This window comes from Quercus robur, chromosome 3 (assembly GCF_932294415.1).
Source record: "Quercus robur chromosome 3, dhQueRobu3.1, whole genome shotgun sequence".
In the NCBI taxonomy this organism is placed as follows: Eukaryota; Viridiplantae; Streptophyta; class Magnoliopsida; order Fagales; family Fagaceae; genus Quercus; species Quercus robur.
The window spans coordinates 31971682-31990407 of NC_065536.1; the positions used below are offsets into that span (position 1 = coordinate 31971682).

General features: G+C 33.5%; 1 protein-coding gene across 3 annotated transcripts; it reads left to right on the plus strand.

The window, feature by feature from the left end:
• LOC126717804 (CBBY-like protein) lies at window positions 1-11019 on the plus strand. 3 transcript variants are annotated; one of them, XR_007652749.1, is made up of 12 exons: window positions 1-355; window positions 2068-2117; window positions 2234-2297; window positions 2716-2764; window positions 2879-2947; window positions 3632-3693; window positions 6958-7038; window positions 7544-7698; window positions 7821-7905; window positions 9115-9258; window positions 10436-10650; window positions 10796-11019. XR_007652749.1 is itself a non-coding variant. In XM_050419707.1 (11 exons), the coding sequence occupies exons 1-11, from the start codon at window positions 72-74 to the stop codon at window positions 10536-10538; spliced, it is 1146 nt and encodes a 381-aa protein (XP_050275664.1). In that variant the 5' UTR covers window positions 1-71; the 3' UTR covers window positions 10539-11019. The 3 variants fall into 3 exon arrangements, 1 of the variants encoding a protein (XP_050275664.1); XR_007652750.1 differs by having other exon boundaries at window positions 3635-3693; XM_050419707.1 differs by having other exon boundaries at window positions 10436-11019.
• Window positions 11020-18726: the final 7707 nt, after the last annotated feature.

The following is an 18726-nucleotide window of genomic DNA, read 5'->3' on the forward strand; positions in this document are numbered from 1 at the left end:
AATAAGGTGGTATCACAGTTCAGCCATCATCAAACAGTCCCGGAGCCAAAAAAAAACAGAACCAACTGCTAATGGAAACAGCTTCTTGTTCGATTCTCAGCTCTCTGTGCTTTTCAAACAAAAACAACAACAACGTCATCAATAGCAGAAGATATTGCAGCTTATACGCGCCCAGGAGAAACCCCTATTTGGTTCTCCCATTTTCCTCCACTTTCCCTAGAACAAGAAGAAGAGATTTCTTCTCTTCTCCTGGAAAATGTCTGCACTTCAATCACTCCATTGCTTTCTGCTCGCTTTCCAGCTCCGACAATCCAAACCCATCTCAGGAACTCGCTGTTCTTCTTGAAGTCGAAGGGTAATTTGTCTTATTTAAATTCTTAGTCTATGTACTTTTAATTTTATGTATAGTTTGCCTTATATTTCTGTTTTATCTGATGCTACCATCCTATGTATTTTATGCTTCCTTGTTCCGTTTGATTCTAGACTAGTGTTCTTTTTCAATTATGCAGTAAATAATGGGTATGGGATTGAGTTTAAAACAAAAATAAAATTATGATTATTTGGCTGTGTTCTGATATTTACTAATTTACTAGTGAGTTTTTATGTATTCCTTTTTATTCGTTTTTTCTAATTATTAGAGATATTTTTCTGGGTACTAATGTGCTTGATTACAAGTCTAGCTTATACTACGACCCAGGATTAACTTGTATTGCAAGAATAGCATGCATATATGGATAGCCTAGGTTGGTTTCTTTAGTCTTTATATATCCCCAATTGGTTAATTGTATAACAATGATGTCAATAGCATATATGTAGGGGCATGTTTGGTACACTAAATGAAGATTATGATAGAAATGGTAATCTTTATTACTAGGTATAGAAGGTGTTGTAATGGAATAATTTAGAGAGGATAATAATTATTCCTTAATATAAGGAATAAATATTCATAAGAAATTACTATTTCTTGTAATAAAAACATAACTAAATTACTACAAAAACTAAATCATAAGAATAGCTATTATATTACAATGTCTATTACAGTATACCAAACATAACTTAGCTTCTCCAAGGCTTTTTGTTGTGGATGTAGGCCTCTAAGGCTGAAACATGTTATCTTGGCTCTTTGCGACGTTTTTTGTGCCAATGTCTTTCAGCTGACGGTGCCACTCTCCTGTGGTCATTGGCGTCCTTGTCCTTCAGCCATCATTTGTTGCTGATCGTTGCTCCTGCCAATGTATGTCTCACATATGGTATCCTCCTGTCACTAGTTCTCTGCCAAAAGATCTTCGGCCATCATTTGTTGCTGACTGTCGTTCCCGCCAATGTATATCTCATGTATGCCATCCTGCTATCACTGCTTCTCTGCCGATGTTTTCTGTCCACTGATGCTGATGCAACCATCCTTCAACCATAGCAACCGTCCTTTGGTCATTGGTGCAGCCTTCCTCTGGCTACAATAGCTATCTTCTGGCCCCCATCCATTGCGAACTGTCTTCGTTTACCACTGCCACCTTCCATCTTGCATGTTCCATTTCATGTCAAGCCCAATCCATTCTATTTTTGATCTGATCCTACTTGCTCCTACATGGAAACACTTCCTATCCTAACTCAAGTGTCCTCAAGTTTCTCCCTTGAGTTTGAGGGGGGATGTTAGAGATATTCGTCTGGGTTCATTCTACCAGTAATACTACTATTGAAGTAGTTGTACTGTGGGTTTAACTTATAATATACCCTAGGGTTAGTCTATGGATAACCTAGGGTTTTCTCTCTCTATTTATTCCCCAAATTGGTTCATTATATTATATAGATTTCAATAGTAAAGATCTCAATTTCATAAACAACAATTCTAATACTAGTGCCCATCTGATGTTGCCTGGTTTTGTGTTATTTTCATGAACTTGATTAGATGGGTGATCTTTACAATTGTTTTTCTGATGTTTCTTATGCCAACTTCTTTACTCTTGCTTGTAATGTGTCCCCACCCTCCCTTTTTCCATTTTCAAATCCGTATAATATGTATTTGTTTCACTTGCATTTTTTAAAATCTTAATGTATTTTTTTTTTCAGGGTTCTTGTGGATGCTTATCGTGTGGGTAATCGCCAAGCCTTCAATGTAGGTGCGGTAGACACAGTAATTATGTGTATTGCATAGAATGATCAATTTAATGTTTCAGTAACCATATTCCATATATGTTTATGAGTTTAATTTTCTTTTTCTTTTTGATGTTATCAGCATTTCGAAAGCTTGGGCTTGACTGTGCGAATTGGAGTGAACCTGTGTATTTGGACCTTGTGAGGTGTGAGGTCATTTAACAATGTCTTTTTTTACTATGGGTTGTCTTAATAGGATATATTCTTTATGTGGAATAGATAATTTTGGAACATGAAATTATCATTGGCTGATTGTTGTACAAGGAACTCTGTTGCATTTGTTTCAATGCTAGCTTTTGTCTGCCAGGTCTAACTTTGGTTTTGGTGTACATACATCCAGATATAACATATATACTGACTTTCACTAATGTTGTTGGGGGCTCATATGACGTGTCAATTTTGTGTGTCAAATGACCTGTCCTCATTGTGCCAATTTTCCTCTTCATGTTAGTTTTTGATGGTTACATGAAAATGTGTATTTAAAATTTGGCAAGCAGTGGGGTAGCTGATTTAACATATAAATGTGATTATTTTCTTGTAAAGCATTATGTAATTATTTTCCAGGAAGTGTTCTGGTGACGAGGAAAGGATGCTAAATCTGTATTTTAACCGGGTTAGTTATTTTTCCCGTGACTTTGAAAGATGAAAAGATTATAGGTAGCTCTCTGAGCATGCCTTTGCTATGTCTTTTGCTCCATCTGCCTAATTACCTCTTACCTTATTACAGATTGGTTGGCCTACTTCATTGCCTACAAATGAGAGGGGACCATTCATAAAAAGTGTTCTGCGAGAAAAGGTTTCTTTTCTATTACAATTAATTAATCCAGTCATGGTATAATTCAGTTAACTTTTACCTTTACCCGATACATGTCCCAATCCTAGTATGTTGTTCATTTAATAGGTTTCTTTGCCTTAAGAGTTGCGCATCAGAAAACAGCAATTATAGACTGTTAAAACCATATACATAATTAATTTGATTATATTTATAAATGTGGATGTAATGATATATATATATATATATATCCCAATATTTTAGCTAGTCCATATGACCAAGAGTACAAACCCCCACTCCCAAACCAAACTTAATGAAGCAATTCTTATAACAAGAAACACAGAAAGCATATCTGATGCTTGCGAAGAAAGAAAGGAGGGGAAAAAAACGGCTAAAACTTGACCTGGCAATAATTTTAGTCCTTGTGATTTACATTGTGCCATTCCTTCTTAGATTATCTTCAAGGTGGGTGTCATTTCTCCATCCAAAAAGTGTTCTCTGATTTTATATAAAAATTCTTGTTTGGAAAGTTGCTTTGTGCCTTCTTATTAGAACTCTTGTTTGGATTGTTTAAGCTTGTCATTGAACTATTTATGGTTTCAGCTTGCTTTGTTGATCATTCAATTATTTAAATTCCCCTTTGAGAATGTAGATGCTCATAATTGTTGAGACAAACAAGCTGTTTAACAATTGGATAATTGTTGGCAGAAGAATGCATTGGATGAATTTGTGATGTCAAAAAGTTCACCTTTACGACCTGGAGTTGAAAGGTGAGTTGTCTCCTCTTGTTTAAATGAAAAATATGCATCTTATGACTTGTTTAAATTCTCCTCAGATTAACTACCTGTTCAAAATTAAAGGCTTGCCTGTTTAAAATCATAGGCCTTTATTATTTCCCATATTGGAACATTGGTATGGATTGATACAATGTCTGGGTTGGTGATACATGTGACTTTTTAGTTTGCGCACTGATTTCCGACTTCACATATATCTTCATATTTACGCTATGCCACATATAACTCAAATGAAAATCTGAGGGAAATATGCTTCACCTTATGCACCTGGAGCTGAAAACCCTCAACATATGATATTGCTACTAATTGTAGGCTCCACATCGAGCACAGAAGACAGATCTTGATACAGAATTATTTGTCATGAATTTATTTCCCCTTGCTCCCTGCATGTAGATATTTGTCATCTGTTACTGTGGATGTACAACTAGGAGTAGGCAGTTTAATATGAATTCATGAACTTGTTGGCGGAATGTGATTAATAGAACTACATAGGGCTTCTATGAATCCATACCTAAGCCCTAGGGTGACAGTGCTGGACCCTAGTATATATATATATATGCACACACACACACATACACCATTCAAGTTAGGTTTCCAATACCATTATGGGCTGCCTACTAATGGGCACTCGTATTAGGCCAGGTTGGATCCACACTGATGAAGGTCCAATACCAACATTCTTCAACTTGCATATGGTAGAAACTACAAGTCCATGCGTCTCACTCATCCAACAGCTTTTCTCATACAAGGGAAATAGTTTGTGGGACTGATTAGCTAACTTACACATTTAGTATGGTTGCATGCTATGGTAGAATTCTCCTTTCTAAAGTAATGTGTCTTGATGGATTCTTCCATACCATACAAAATCTTAGTCCAGTTTCTCCTACAACACCTAACCCAAGTTCTCCATTAGGTCACTCTCCTTGAGTGCCTAATTAAAGTCTTGAATATGGCTTCCCTCAGGCTACATGATTATAGGTAGATCATGCACATTGCTTATGATACTACTTAATGGGCCTCCTATTAGCGCAGCTAAGGTGATATGAAAATAATTGTTTCTCATCTTTGTTTGCTTAAAAATGCCAATGGTCTTACATAGTACTGCGCTCGCCTCCAACCAACAAAAGATATTAGGTCTTGTTTTTGCTCATTATCGAGTGTCAAAGGTGATCTTTTGTTTGAGTGAGCCAATTTAATTTTTGTGACATACCTTTTTTTACCATCGACCTGTCACATTGAGAATTTGTCTGCTATTATATTGGCTACCAACACTCAGTTTTGCTATGATGATGTAGATTAAACTAGGACAACAATATAAATTTAATGGTCAACTGCAAAATGCTTAAATTAAACATACTCGTACATGTGTTCCATGACCATTTTTATACGCAAATCAAACTTGATGTGGTTTGGCAACAATTATGTGTGTTTTCTCTGTTAAGGATTTTTTTATATTGCCATACAATTGCATTACCATAACTTTAAGGGTAGCAACCAAATGCAGCTCTAAGGCGTTTTAGGAATCCCTTCCCTCAATTATTTTACCAAAGCAGCAGCATGTATGATAGTCTTTGTAATTCCATCAAGGCTTAAGTAGTTTTATTGATATCTCACGGAGTTTGGCCTAGCCAACTAGTGACCATACTAAACTTTTCTAGGTTTCAGTTTACCCCATTTTATTTCCATGCACATTCACTCTCACAAAATGCATCACAAGCTTAAAATACTGCTTAAACCATGTGGTTTCTCAACTGTGGTCGATTGGGGACTTCTAGGGACTTAAATGAGCCAAGTGGCTCAAATTTTGATAAAAAATTATTCAAATCCATAGAATGGATCTATAAATGATGTTAATGCTTGTACCTTATACATGGATCCAAACGAATCCTACAATATGCTTGGATGCAACAGAATAGAGGATCTTTGTAGCTATTTCATAACCCATACTATCTCCATGGTCACTGTATCTCCAATGTAAATGAACTTTTTGGAAGTATATGATTACTAGAATCACATAGAGATTCCACAAACCAAGATCCAAGGTGATAGCACTGAACTCTGGAGCCCCATGGAGAGAGAGAGAGAGAGAGTTATGGTAAGAATTATGTGTAAAACTCTATGTTTTGTGTAAATCAATATATTACTGTGTATGCTGCCTCTCTGAACATAACACACATCCATAGATATTTGCCCTGCTAGTAGGATTTCCTATAACCCTAATGGGCTGCCTACTAATGGGTGAACCTATTGGGCTGGGTTGAGATCACATCAATTGAGGCCCAATGCCAACAAGGAGGAATGGCATTTGGTCAGAGGACCATTGACTGTGCTGTTCAGATGTTAGTGATACAGAAAGTTCTTTACTTTGGTAAGAAAAGTGTTATTTGGAACACAGAGAGGTCTTTCAGTACAAAAAAATCAATTTAATTGACTAGCTAAATTTGGTGATAGGGTACCAATACTAAATTCTTTACTTGCTCTGATGTATCATCTAAATACACAAGTTAATCAGCGCAATTAGATATCTGTGTTCAGCCACCACTTGGAAATTTCCCAATCCATTTGCAATAATTGGCACATATGTGAACAATGAGCCAAAGGTACGCTTGCAACTAAAGTACACATTATCATAACTGGTAAAAGTTGATGCAGTTTTGACAGATGTGTACTGCCTGACTGCATACTTGTCAACAGAAAATTTGCTATCATAATATATGTTTGATGCAGTATAACCAACCTTAAAGGGTATACATAATTCCCTGATCAAAGTTGCATTAGATAATGATTTTAAGCTTGCATAAATAGTTATCATTCCTATTTCTTATTCTTCTTCCTTATTTCGATTCTCAATATATATATATATATATATATAATCAACGTTATTTCCTATTTCTGATTTTCCAAAAATTATCTAAAGCATAAAATAGTAGTATAATTCAAGACAATGAATAAGCATAGGTCCCAGGTCCTGCAACAGTCAGCAGCTAGTGAAATGACAGGAAAATGATGTGGCTTGCAATAGTCCCTGGATGAGCCAAATTTCTTGGCAAATAAACTGCACTTAAAATGTTACAAAAACTATAGCAAGATACATAAAATGATTATTCTTGAGTTGCTTCAACTTTCGTATTTGTTTTCCTTTGTGATACTTTTCAGTTATCCCTACTTTTTTCTTCTTCTTTCTCATGTAATATTATTTCAATAAAAATTTATACCTTTACGTGCAATTTCTCTTTGCAGCTTTATAGATGATGCATATCATGAAGGAATACCTTTGGTCATAGTAACAGCATACAGTAAAAGTGGGGATAAAATTGCCAGGTATGCTCTATTCTAAACATCTCAGATGCTTCTTCAAAACTCCAGGGACATGCAATAAACACATTAGCATATTTCATTATTTCCTTTTGGGATGTAATTCAATTTTGAAATGAGACAACTTACATAGTATTCATGGCATACCTGAAGACATTAGTGCAAAGTAAAGAGTTAGATAATAAGCTTTCATGTAGGTGAAGCTAGGTAATCTTACTTAATTGAATTCATGAGGGACTCAGCTTTAACTCTGGCTTGACTACTGTTGGTTGAGGCTGGGTAATCTGATTGTTACATTCCCCTTTATTTGATGTAGTGGATTTTTTTTACATGCTATAGATATTTGTTCTATAAGTAGAAATGCACAGGAGTTCATTCTCTTTTGAAGAAACTCCTGGTATTCAGTTTCTATATCCTTGACCCTTGTGACTTACTATTGAGTTACAGTAGGGTTTATGCTTCCATGAAAAGAATAGGAGCAAGCTAATGTTTCCTTTTACCTGTTTGTTAGATCAATTATTGAAAAGCTTGGCCATGAAAGAATTTCCAAAGTAAAGATCGTTGGGAATGAGGAAGTTAAAAGGAGTTTTTATGGTCAACTTGTTACTAATAAAGGACTGTCTTCGGGTTCGGATGAGCAAATTGCTAAGGAAGCAATAAAAGCTGGTAATTATAAATCCCGAGTTGGTTGGCATGCGTTTATTCAATCATCAATTTATCCCTTTTTTGAGCACAGAAGGTTGATCACTAAAGGGCTTCTTTTTTTCTTTCTTTTCTTCCTGAGCCAGTTTCGGCTGAAAAACAAAAAATAGCAGAAGATGTTGCTTCCATGCTGAAGTTGAGTGTTGAGATTGATACCGGCTCATCTGAAAGGTTAGTCAGTTCCTATTATTTATTTATTTGTTGATGCTCACCACAATCTGTCGCAGTCAGCCAGTTCTTTTTGTTGTATAATGGCTGAGTTCAGAAAGAAAGACCACTGGAAGAAAATTAGGATTCATTACTTTTGGCTTTGATTTTGCTTACACAAGACTTGGAAGTTGTTTTTCAGTAGATTTTGAGGTGCTAGATTTTATGTTCTTCTTAATACTTGCATAATTATTAAAACTTCAGCAAAGGTGCATAGAAATCCATTTCTGATAGTCTCTCTTCCTTCTTAAGTCAGCTGGCATGGCATCTTGGGAGAAAATCAAAACTTCTGGGTTTTTTTTTTTTTTTTTTTTTAAATAATAAATTTTTATTTATTAGGATGTGGTATGTGTTTTATGGGAGTGTCTAGGCTCACACATGAAAGGGAGCGACTAATGGTTAAATGATGAAAAATTCATCATTTCCTAACAACTTAAACATTTGGGAAAAGTGGTAATCTGGGTAGATAATAAATGATAAGAGGTGTAATGGTGGAAGAGAAGAGATGAGAATAGAGGTGGTGAGACATGGATTAAAAGTTCCTTCTTGTGGTTGGGTATAAGGGATATTAGTTCTTCCACAAGAAATGTTTTTTCTTATCCTTTGTATTTGTCTTTGTTCCTTTAATTAATTAGGGGTATTCATGGTACTATTGAAAGGGTAATACTCACTTCCCACCACTTACTCCTAGGAAGTTCAGGTCTTGTTTGGTTGTGTTTAAACAACATTTTTCGTTGTTTAAACAACACAACACATATTTTCACAACATTTAAACAACATTAATAGAACAACATTACCAAACAAGTCCTTAACATTCCCAGTTTTTTTTCCCCACTTAAAAATCAAAACATAAGAAGTATTCCTCAGTTTAATATATTTCACTACTTGTCCATTTTGCCTACTATGTCCCATCTTACCCTGTCCTGCCCTAATTTGATTTTTCATATTACCTTCTCATAAACACACATGGTCTTTTGAATACATTTACATTTATAAAAACTTAGGGGGGCATGGTATTTCTTGAGAGCCTACGCATAATTGATATATATATATTTTTTCTTTTGAGTGTGTACACTTTTTAAGCATTTGATAGCTCATTTAATGACCATATATTAGTTTCTTGTTTTCTTATGGTGGTCGAAAGTTTTATCTGATGTGGGGAGACTTATCCAGCTTAGGGAAGACTGCAGCTGCATTGCGCGCTGGGGCAGAATATGCAGGGGTACCTTTCCAAAATTGTGTCCTTATTGCCGGAAACCAAACTGGAGTTGCTGGAGCTGAGCGAATAGGCATGCCATGCATTGTTCTACGGAGCAGGTAAAGGCTTGTTTCTAAATCTTAGAGTTAGCGATCTGAATTTATGCTTTCTTCACTTCCTTTTCCCCCTTCAATGTTACTGTGTTGAGCATGGTGTCTCCAATATCAATTTGGTATAATGACACATTTTCAGTCATAAACTGAAACTCAATGGGAGATTGATATATTTGGAATCTAGTACATATGAAAAGAATTGGAGGCCCATTCATTAGTCCTACAGAATTTTTTCATGAGTTACTAGAGCTGCAATGATATTGCTAATGGAAATTGTGAATGAATCAATGCTGGGAGTCCATTTTTAAAAAAAAATGTTTGAATATCCTAGAAAAATGAGCCTCTCTTGCACAGTGCCCTCTCAGAGTTATTAGCCTTTTACTTTTAAATTAATTACATTTTATCTATGTCTCTTTCTTGTAGAACTCTAAGTCACTATTTTCAATCAGGAAAAGATTTTAATCTGTTTTAGAGTCCTGCTCAGTTCAATAATTATTACATTTGTTAACAGAATGTGATTAAATTTAAAAAAAAAAAAAAAAAAAAAAAAAAAAAAAAAAAAAAAAACCACCACTTCAATTATCTATTTTTGCTTCAATTCCATTTTAAAGACCAAGCCGAGTTCACTACAGCTGAAGCAAAAGACCGATCAAAGGCTGCCAACATGCATTGAACTTCTTTTAAGGTCTTCTATGGAACACTTTGTATGGGGTATGTAATTACTACCCCGAGGCTCCCCCTCCCACTACGGGGCTGCCTACCACTCTGATTCACCACCTAACTATTTTCATTGCTATCATCCTTCAAGTGTACATGTTGATGTATTATTGTGCAAAATAGCATGAAGACCTGAGATTTTTGGACAGTAGGTGATGGAAAATCTTTGGTGTAACCAATTGGGCATGACTAGAATTTTTTTATTTCAGTCTGTCTAGTAGCTTGCTCTGTTGTAGGCTACCCTGTTTTTTTATTTTATTTTATTTAAATATAAATATTTAAAATTTTTTTTTTTTTTTTGAACATGAAATTTTGTGATGGATAGCTGTGTTAACTATGATGTTATTCTTGCAACATTTTGTCAACCCCTTGTTGCTAAGCCCCATCAGATTACTTGCCACTCCAATGTTCTCAAATGTTACAGCTATGTTGCTATATTAATTGTTCTTTATTTATTTATTTATAGTTTGACCTCAAGAGCTGAGTTCCATTCAGCAAAAGCTATAATGGATGGATTTGGAGGTGCTGACCTAACAATCTCAAAACTACGTCAGAAGAAATGGTCCTGATAGTCAAGTACTTGTTCCTGTGACCTTAGTCATTCATCTTAGCTGTTTATTTTTGTCTACAAGTGTGATAACCGCAACATCCTTGTCTCAGACAGATGTGTTAAGGCTGAAAGTATGTCATTCAGTTCTATCTTAATCTGTATTTCTTTTGGTGTACCCTCTACATCACGTCTTTATTTTCTTTTTGTTAGACTATTGAGTTCATTTGTAAAAAACAAATGTGGATTGTTAAACTTTATCAATGCATTGTTCTGCAGAGCTTGTTCGGGTGACAGAACCCTCGCTGATGTCCAAAATGTAAGTTTCAATGTTGAGATTTTGAGTTTGCCATCTCAGACAATACCAATGGAGTAGTACTAGATGGAAAACAGATTTTCAGTAGGAGGTTTGTTCTCTGTGATATCTTGTGTATATATGAGCTCTTTTTGACATAAATATAATTAAGTTGAACCATAATATAACTCCACTTGCACTACTACAATACTTGAGCATGTCTCTACAAGAATGTATCTATCTAGTCTGTTGAGATATGTGCAGGATTTGCTTATGCACATTGTTTGCAACCTTGAAAGCAAAGAATGGAAAGCCTCCACACCGAAGTCGTTAAGGCTCAATAGCACTGCTTGGTTCTCTGCTGAAGTAGAAGGGGGGGAGTACAAGCGTATATTAACAAAAGAGAATCACATAATCTTTTTTTAACATTCCGAATAAACAATTGATTGAGCAGACACTTGATAGATGATCCATGGATTTATTTCCATGGGAACCTTTTTGAATTTTGAAACGGATTAGTAAAGCACACTCATTTTTAACACTTGAACCATGATATGAAATGAATTCAATAGAGCAAGCACAGCATAAATCAAATTTAAAAAAAAAAAAAAAAAAAAAAATAAAATTTAAAAAAAATAACAAATATTACGCTTTTTTGAATCCAATTGTAGATTTTATACTAGTACTAGTAATACTTGGGCTCTTTTTTTTATTTAGCTTTTGTTTGGCAAGATTTTGTCTGAAAGCTTTTTAATGAAATCTTTAATATTATCCTAGAAAAATCATGACTTATTCTTAAAAAAATTCTAACAATTGATAAGATCATATAAGTCTTATAATATAACCCTTCAATTCAAATAATAAAATTCTTGGATCGTCACAGTAAGTCTGGGCTCAGAGAGAGAGAGAGACCCCAATAATCAAAGCTTCAGCTCTAACATATTAAATAAACAAAAAAAAAAAAAATTCTATTAATTAATATATAAATTGCAGAGGATGTGTGATAAGAGATCGGCGTATAGAGTCTTTACATGATACACATTGCACCAAATAGACAGAACTTTAAGCCATTACTCCAAATTGTCTTGTGAGCCATCAATTGAGCATCCATCACAGAGATCATCCTTAAACCTTCAAATAGCCTTGAAGTATCCATTTACTTGGATTTACAATTGGCATCTCAACTTGCAGAATCGGTTCTAGTACGTACGAGAAGGGCTAGTGCAATCGATTGATAACAAGAGTGGGGTGCTCAGAGACAAGTACATCTAGACTAGAAGGGTTTGTAAGTGTATTGTATTGCAACTACCTTCTTTAATAGATTCATTTTCTAGTTTAAGTCCTAGAGAGGTTTTTCCCATTACGAGTTTGCCTCTCCATAAATCATCCTGTGTTTGGGTGTGTTTATGATTTGCTGTGATTTGTGTTTTTTCCATGCAATAACACATGACAAGCTAAAAGTGAGACAAGGATGTGTATTCTAGAGAGAGTGAGAGAGAGAGAGAGAGAGAGAGAGAGGGTTTTTTTGGGGGTAAAAACAGGCCAAAATGGCCCATTAGCATTAATTTTTGAAATATTTAGCAACAGAGCACTGTTTCGGAAATAATTAGGGAAATACCACTTTTTCTGGTACTCGAGCATGGTGAGCTCGAGTACCATCTTTTCATTGGTCAAACATCTTCTCAAAAAAAAAAAAACGCCGCTATAAGGCCCGAAAACGTCACTATAGGGCTTAAAAACGCCACTATAGGGCCCCTTGAACCTGTTATGGGGTATAAAAAAATTTTGCAGGAAAACGTCGCTATAGGGCCCAAAAACGTCACTATAGGACTTAAAAACGCCACTATAGGGCCCCTTAACCTGTTATGGGGACTTATAAAAAAAATTTTGCAGGAAAACGCCGCTATAGGGCCCGAAAACGTCACTATAGGGCCCCTAACCTGGTATGGGGGCTTAAAAATGCCGCTATAGGGCCCGAAAACGTCACTATAGGGCTTAAAAACGCCACTATAGGGCTCCTTGAATTTGGGGCAACGGTGGATTAAAAAAACATGGTACTCAAGCTCACCAAGCTCGAGTACCAGAAAAAGTTGTATTTCCCTAATTATTTCCGAAACAGTGCTCTGTTGCTAAATATTTCAAAAATTAATGCTAATGGGCCATTTTGGCCGTAAAAACATGTGTGAGTTTTTTTTTTTTTTTTTTGGTATAATTTAAGCACCATCTTGAAGTTTGGGCTAATACCACTACAAGAATTTTGGTCTTTTGCGACCAATGTTTTAGCGACAACCAAAAAATCGTCACTATTAGGCACACATTAGTGACGATAATATGTGGTCATCGCTAATAAGTGCATAGTAGCGATGACACAAAGGTAGTCGCTAATAAGTTGTCGCTAACGCCACGGAGGGAATTTTATTTACTTTTGGAAAATGGAGGGAAACTTTTAGCAACGACATTAAATTTTGTAGCGATGACATTTATGTTGCTAAAATAAGGTTTATTTTAATGACAACATCTATCGTCACTAATAATCATCTTTAGTGATGACCTTGTGTATTGTCGCAGATATGTGGCCAAAAATATATAGTAAATATATTATATATATACTTTATTTATTAGCGATGACACATTGGTCGTCACTATTAGAAGGCTATTAGCGACGATATAATTTATCGTCTCTGATAATCACCTTTTAGCAACGACACAACATGTTGTCGCAAATATATATACCAAAATATAATGGAGGGAAAAATTTTCACTATCAAAAAATGGTGGGAATTATTGGAGGGAATCAAATTATATATTAGCAACGAATCAGGTCATCACTATACGGGATCTTTTAATGAAGACAAAGATTGTCGTCACTAATATGTGGCTAAAATAATTTTGATTATTTTTTATTTATCAAATCCTCCAAATGCCTCTTAAAATATTTAAAATGACATAAATTCCTTTAGTACATTTGAAATGATTAAAATACGATTAGCCTCATCAAAATGACCAAAATACCCCCAAACTTAAATAATGACCAAAATAACCTTGAAACCTACAAAGTAATTTAAAATTCTCAAATTCGTAAAAAGAGAGAGAGAGAGAGAGAGAAAGGGGAGGGCTTGTTGCTTCAGAATACTCTCAAACCATAATGTTACCCATTTGAAACTCGAAATCAATAAAATAACAAAAATCGAGAAGGTTCTGATTCCATTCAAAATACTGACTAATACCCATAATTATCAAAATGTAAATCGTATCGTGAATCAATTTTTGATTTTTCTGTATCATATGTCATAAGAAAGGTATTAGTCAATATTTACCAAACTAATAAATTCATTATAAATATTATGAATTTATAAATTCATTATAAATTCATAATATATTCAACTAATAACCAATTCAATCATTAGTCATGCAATAATATTTACCAAAAGTAAATAAATAAATCAAATTAAAATATATTTATAATATACGTATTCAAATTAATTAAAATTAGAAGTGATAATACATGATATATGAGCCAAAATAATAATTTTTTCATCATTTTGCCTAATCAACTTTACCTAAGTCAATGTTAACATGATGTTCATCATATTTCAAAATTATTTCTTCATTGACATTTTCTATCAACAATTCCAATACCCAATAATCCACTGAAAACCTTCCTATGAACCTAGTTTCACCAAGTCCAGTGATCTCAGGACCATCTATTAAGTTTGACTGGGTTTGACCAACTTTAACTAAAATTTGATTGCGCCTTTCTCTAAATCCAACCATTTGATTGTGACCACAATTTATGAAAATTAACCTTTCATTACACTCTTCAAATCCAACGGTTAGATTTCAAATCTAAGTATGACACGTGATGGACATGTATTGTGTACCTGTATGGCTATGTTTTCTCAATCTGACCATTCAATTGGTCTTAAATTTCACCAACAACAATATGTCACCATACTCTTCAATCCCAATGATCGAGATTTGAAAATGAATTTTACCAAGTCTAATGGTCTTAGGAACATCTATTAAGTTTGACCAGATTTGACCAACTTTAACTAAATTTTGACCGTGCCTTTCTCTAAATCCAACCGTTTGATTGTGATCATAATTTATGAGAAATAACATTTTATTACACTCTTTAAATCCGATGGTTAGATTTCAAATCTAAGTATGGCACATGATGGACATATGTTGTATTCCTGTATGACTATGTTCTCTCAGTCTGACCATCCATTTGGTTTTAAATTTCACAATCAATATGTCACCATACTCTTCTATCTCAATGATCAAGATTTGAATTTGAATATCATCAAATCCAGTGGTCTCAGGACCATCTATTAAGTTTGACTGGGTTTGATCGGGTTTGACCAACTTTAACTAAACTTTGACCGTGCCTTTCTCTAAATCCAACTGTTTGATTGTGACAATAATTTTATGAGAATTAACCTTTTATTACACTCTTCAAATCCGACAGTTAGATTTCAAATCTAAGTATGGCACGTGATGGACATATGTTGTATACCTACATGACTATGCTCTCTCAATCTGACTATCCATTTGGTTTTAAATTTCACCATCAATATGTCACCATACTCTTCTATCTCAATGATCAAGAATTGAATTTGAATATCATCAAGTCCAGTGGTCTCAGGACCATCTATTAAGTTTGACTGGGTTTGACCAACTTTAACTAAACTTTGACCGCGTCTTTCTCTAAATCCAACCGTTTGATTGTGACCATAATTTACCATAATTGACCTTTCATTACACTCTTCGAATCCAACGGTTATATTTCAAATCTAAGTATGGTTGTGATGGACATGTGTTATGTACCTGTACGTTTATGTTATCTCAATCTGACCTTCAATTGGTCTCAAATTTCACCAACACCAATATGTCACCATACTCTTCAATCTCAACGATCCAGATTTGAATATGAATTTCACCAAGTCCGGACTATTTATTAAGTTTGACTGGGTTTGATCAACTTTAACTAATCTTTGACTGTGTCTTTATCTAAATCCAACCGTTTGATTGTGACCATAATTTACGAGAATTAAACTTTCATTGCACTCTTCAAATCTAATGGTTAGATTTCAAATCTAAGTATGGTGTGTTATGGACATGTGTTGTGTGCCTATATGGTTATATTCTCTCAATCTGACCATCTAATTGGTCTTAAATTTCATCAACACCAATATGTTGTCATACTCTTCAATCCCAATAACCAAGATTTGAAAATGAATTTCACCAAGTCCAGTGGTCTCAGGACCATCGTTTGACCGGGTTTGACCAACTTTAACTAAAATTTGACCACGCCTTTCTCTAAATCCAACCGTTTGATTGTAACCATAATTCACCAGAATTAACCTTTCATTACACTCTTCAAATCCAACGGTTAAATTCCAAATCGAAGTATGGCGCATGATGAAAATGTGTTGTGTACCTATATCATGTATCGTAAGATACACAAATACTTAATAAAATTATGGATATACATATATGAATGGTATATTCATTATAAAATCATAATATATTCAACTAATAACCAATTTAATCATCAACTGTGTAATAATATTCAGAAAAACTAACTAAATAAATCAAATTAACATATATTTATAACATACATATTCAAATTGATTAAACCCAGAAGTGATAATACATGATATATGAGCCAAAATAATGAAATTTATCAATTCACAAATTATTATATCCCCACCAATAAAATTTATTAGCAAAAAAAAAAAAAAACCTTATTGTAATGAAGCATAATAGTTGTCACAATATTGTGTTTCTACGAAGGCAATGTAAATCTTTCATAATATATGGCCTATTGTGACAAACGAATACCACAATAGATATAGTTTTGAGTAATGCTACCAAGGGAGTTAATCTCGTACCGGAGGCCGTACCGATTTGGTCAAAGAAACGAGATATTTCGATACCAGTTAATACTGGTGTACCGTTTCGGATTTACCGCTATTATATATATATAACCGAAATTCATATAATTTATTAAAAAGTTTAAATTTATAAATCTTTATCTCATATAAAATGTTAATCTCTAGTTAAAATTTCAACTAGGTAATATTAATAATATTAGGGAATTGATGTTCCTACTTCTTTAATAATAATAATAATAATACCATAGTTAGTAAAGTTTGACAGTGTTAACCCCAAAAAAAAAAAAAAAAAAGTTTGATGGTACAAAAACTTTTGTCACTTATTAAAAGTAAAAATGCCGTTTGAAACTTCTTTGGATTAGAAAAAATTAATAAATAAAAATTTTAAAATCTTCAAAATTTTATAACAATTCACGTTGGTGTGAGAGAAGTCACACTGCCACAAGTTACAAACAAAAAGCAATCCTCATTTACTTTTAGCTTTTTACCATTAAAAGTCACAACAAAACTATTTTATAATATTTTTACTCCACTGAATGCTACAGTTACAAACTATTTTATAATATTTTTACAAAATATTGATGTAATTAATTTTTTATTAGTTTTCATCTAAATCTACCATTAATATCACTTTTTCATTTACCAATAATCACTTACCACATCAATAATTTATAATTATTAAAAAAAAAAAAAAAAAAAAGAGCACTACCTAACGTAACGGATCTGAAGTGCATCATCCCATATTTTTCTCAGTCACTCAGTTGGTTGTTTTCTCAGCCAATCTTATCTCTTTGGTTTGCTTTTCAGTTTTTCTTTCCTCTTTAATTCTTCTTCACGTTTATCAAGTTTTGCTTTCCAAATTTTCACCAATTTGATATTAAGGTTTGCTGGAAGTCCTATTAGTAGGCCCTAGCCCTTAGGTATGACTTTTCTCCTTTATTTTTGTCATTAAATTAATAGATATATATATATAATAGGATAAATTAATAAATATGTAAAATTTTCTTTCTTCTTTACTTCTTTTTGTTTATTAAGTTGGTTTGTATTTTTTCTTCTTTTTGTTTATTAAGTTGGTTTGTATTTTTTCTTTCTTTTCTTCTTCTTTGTGTTTATCAGTTCATCAAGTTGATTTGTTTTTCAATTTTTTACAGATTTGATATTAAGGCATGCTCCAAGTACTACAAGTGGGCCCTAGGTATGACTTTTCTTCCCTGTTTTTGTCATTAAATTAATAAATATATATAATATGATAAATTAATAAATATGTAATATGATAAACTGTAGCTACAGGTATTGCATTTCTTTATGCTAAGATTCAGAACCCTTTAAAAGTTAAAACACAGTTGCAACCTAATATGTTTTCATTGATTCTTTTAAGTAAGGTTAAACATCTAATAGAAATTGAATAGTTTTTTTTATGTTTGATTTTTTAATATTATTTTTGTAATTAGGATATATTGAAATAGATTCTCAATACTTAAGAAATGCTTAAAGGATATAGTTTACTTGAACATATATGTTTTTTTATGTGCATCAAATGCCATACTGAAACAAATAATTGTTTTTTTTCAAAAAAATTGTTTGCTTTAAAAAAAAAAAAAACACTATTTGTGTACATCACATTACATAATGGATTTATTCAATTTCCAAGTGTAAGAGTCTATTAGTTGGTAATGCTACATGTTTTATTTAATTATCATGTTCACAGTATTCACCAACTAGTTCTTTAATATTGATGTACTAAATATGCTAATAGTATAATGTTTAAATTTGATGGTGGCGTTGTAGGCTATTGAAGTGATAACCATAGTGAATTTACAATATTTATCAACTAGTTCTTTAAAGAAAAATGCTAGTACCACAATTTATTGCAAAACTTTTGCCACAATTTATCAAATGACAAGTTGTAAGTGGTAGGAAAAAACTTGTGAGCCCACACTACCACAACTCACAACTCGTGGCAAGTTGTGGCAAAAATTGGACAATAAGTTGTGTTTCTAACATTGCTATTTCTT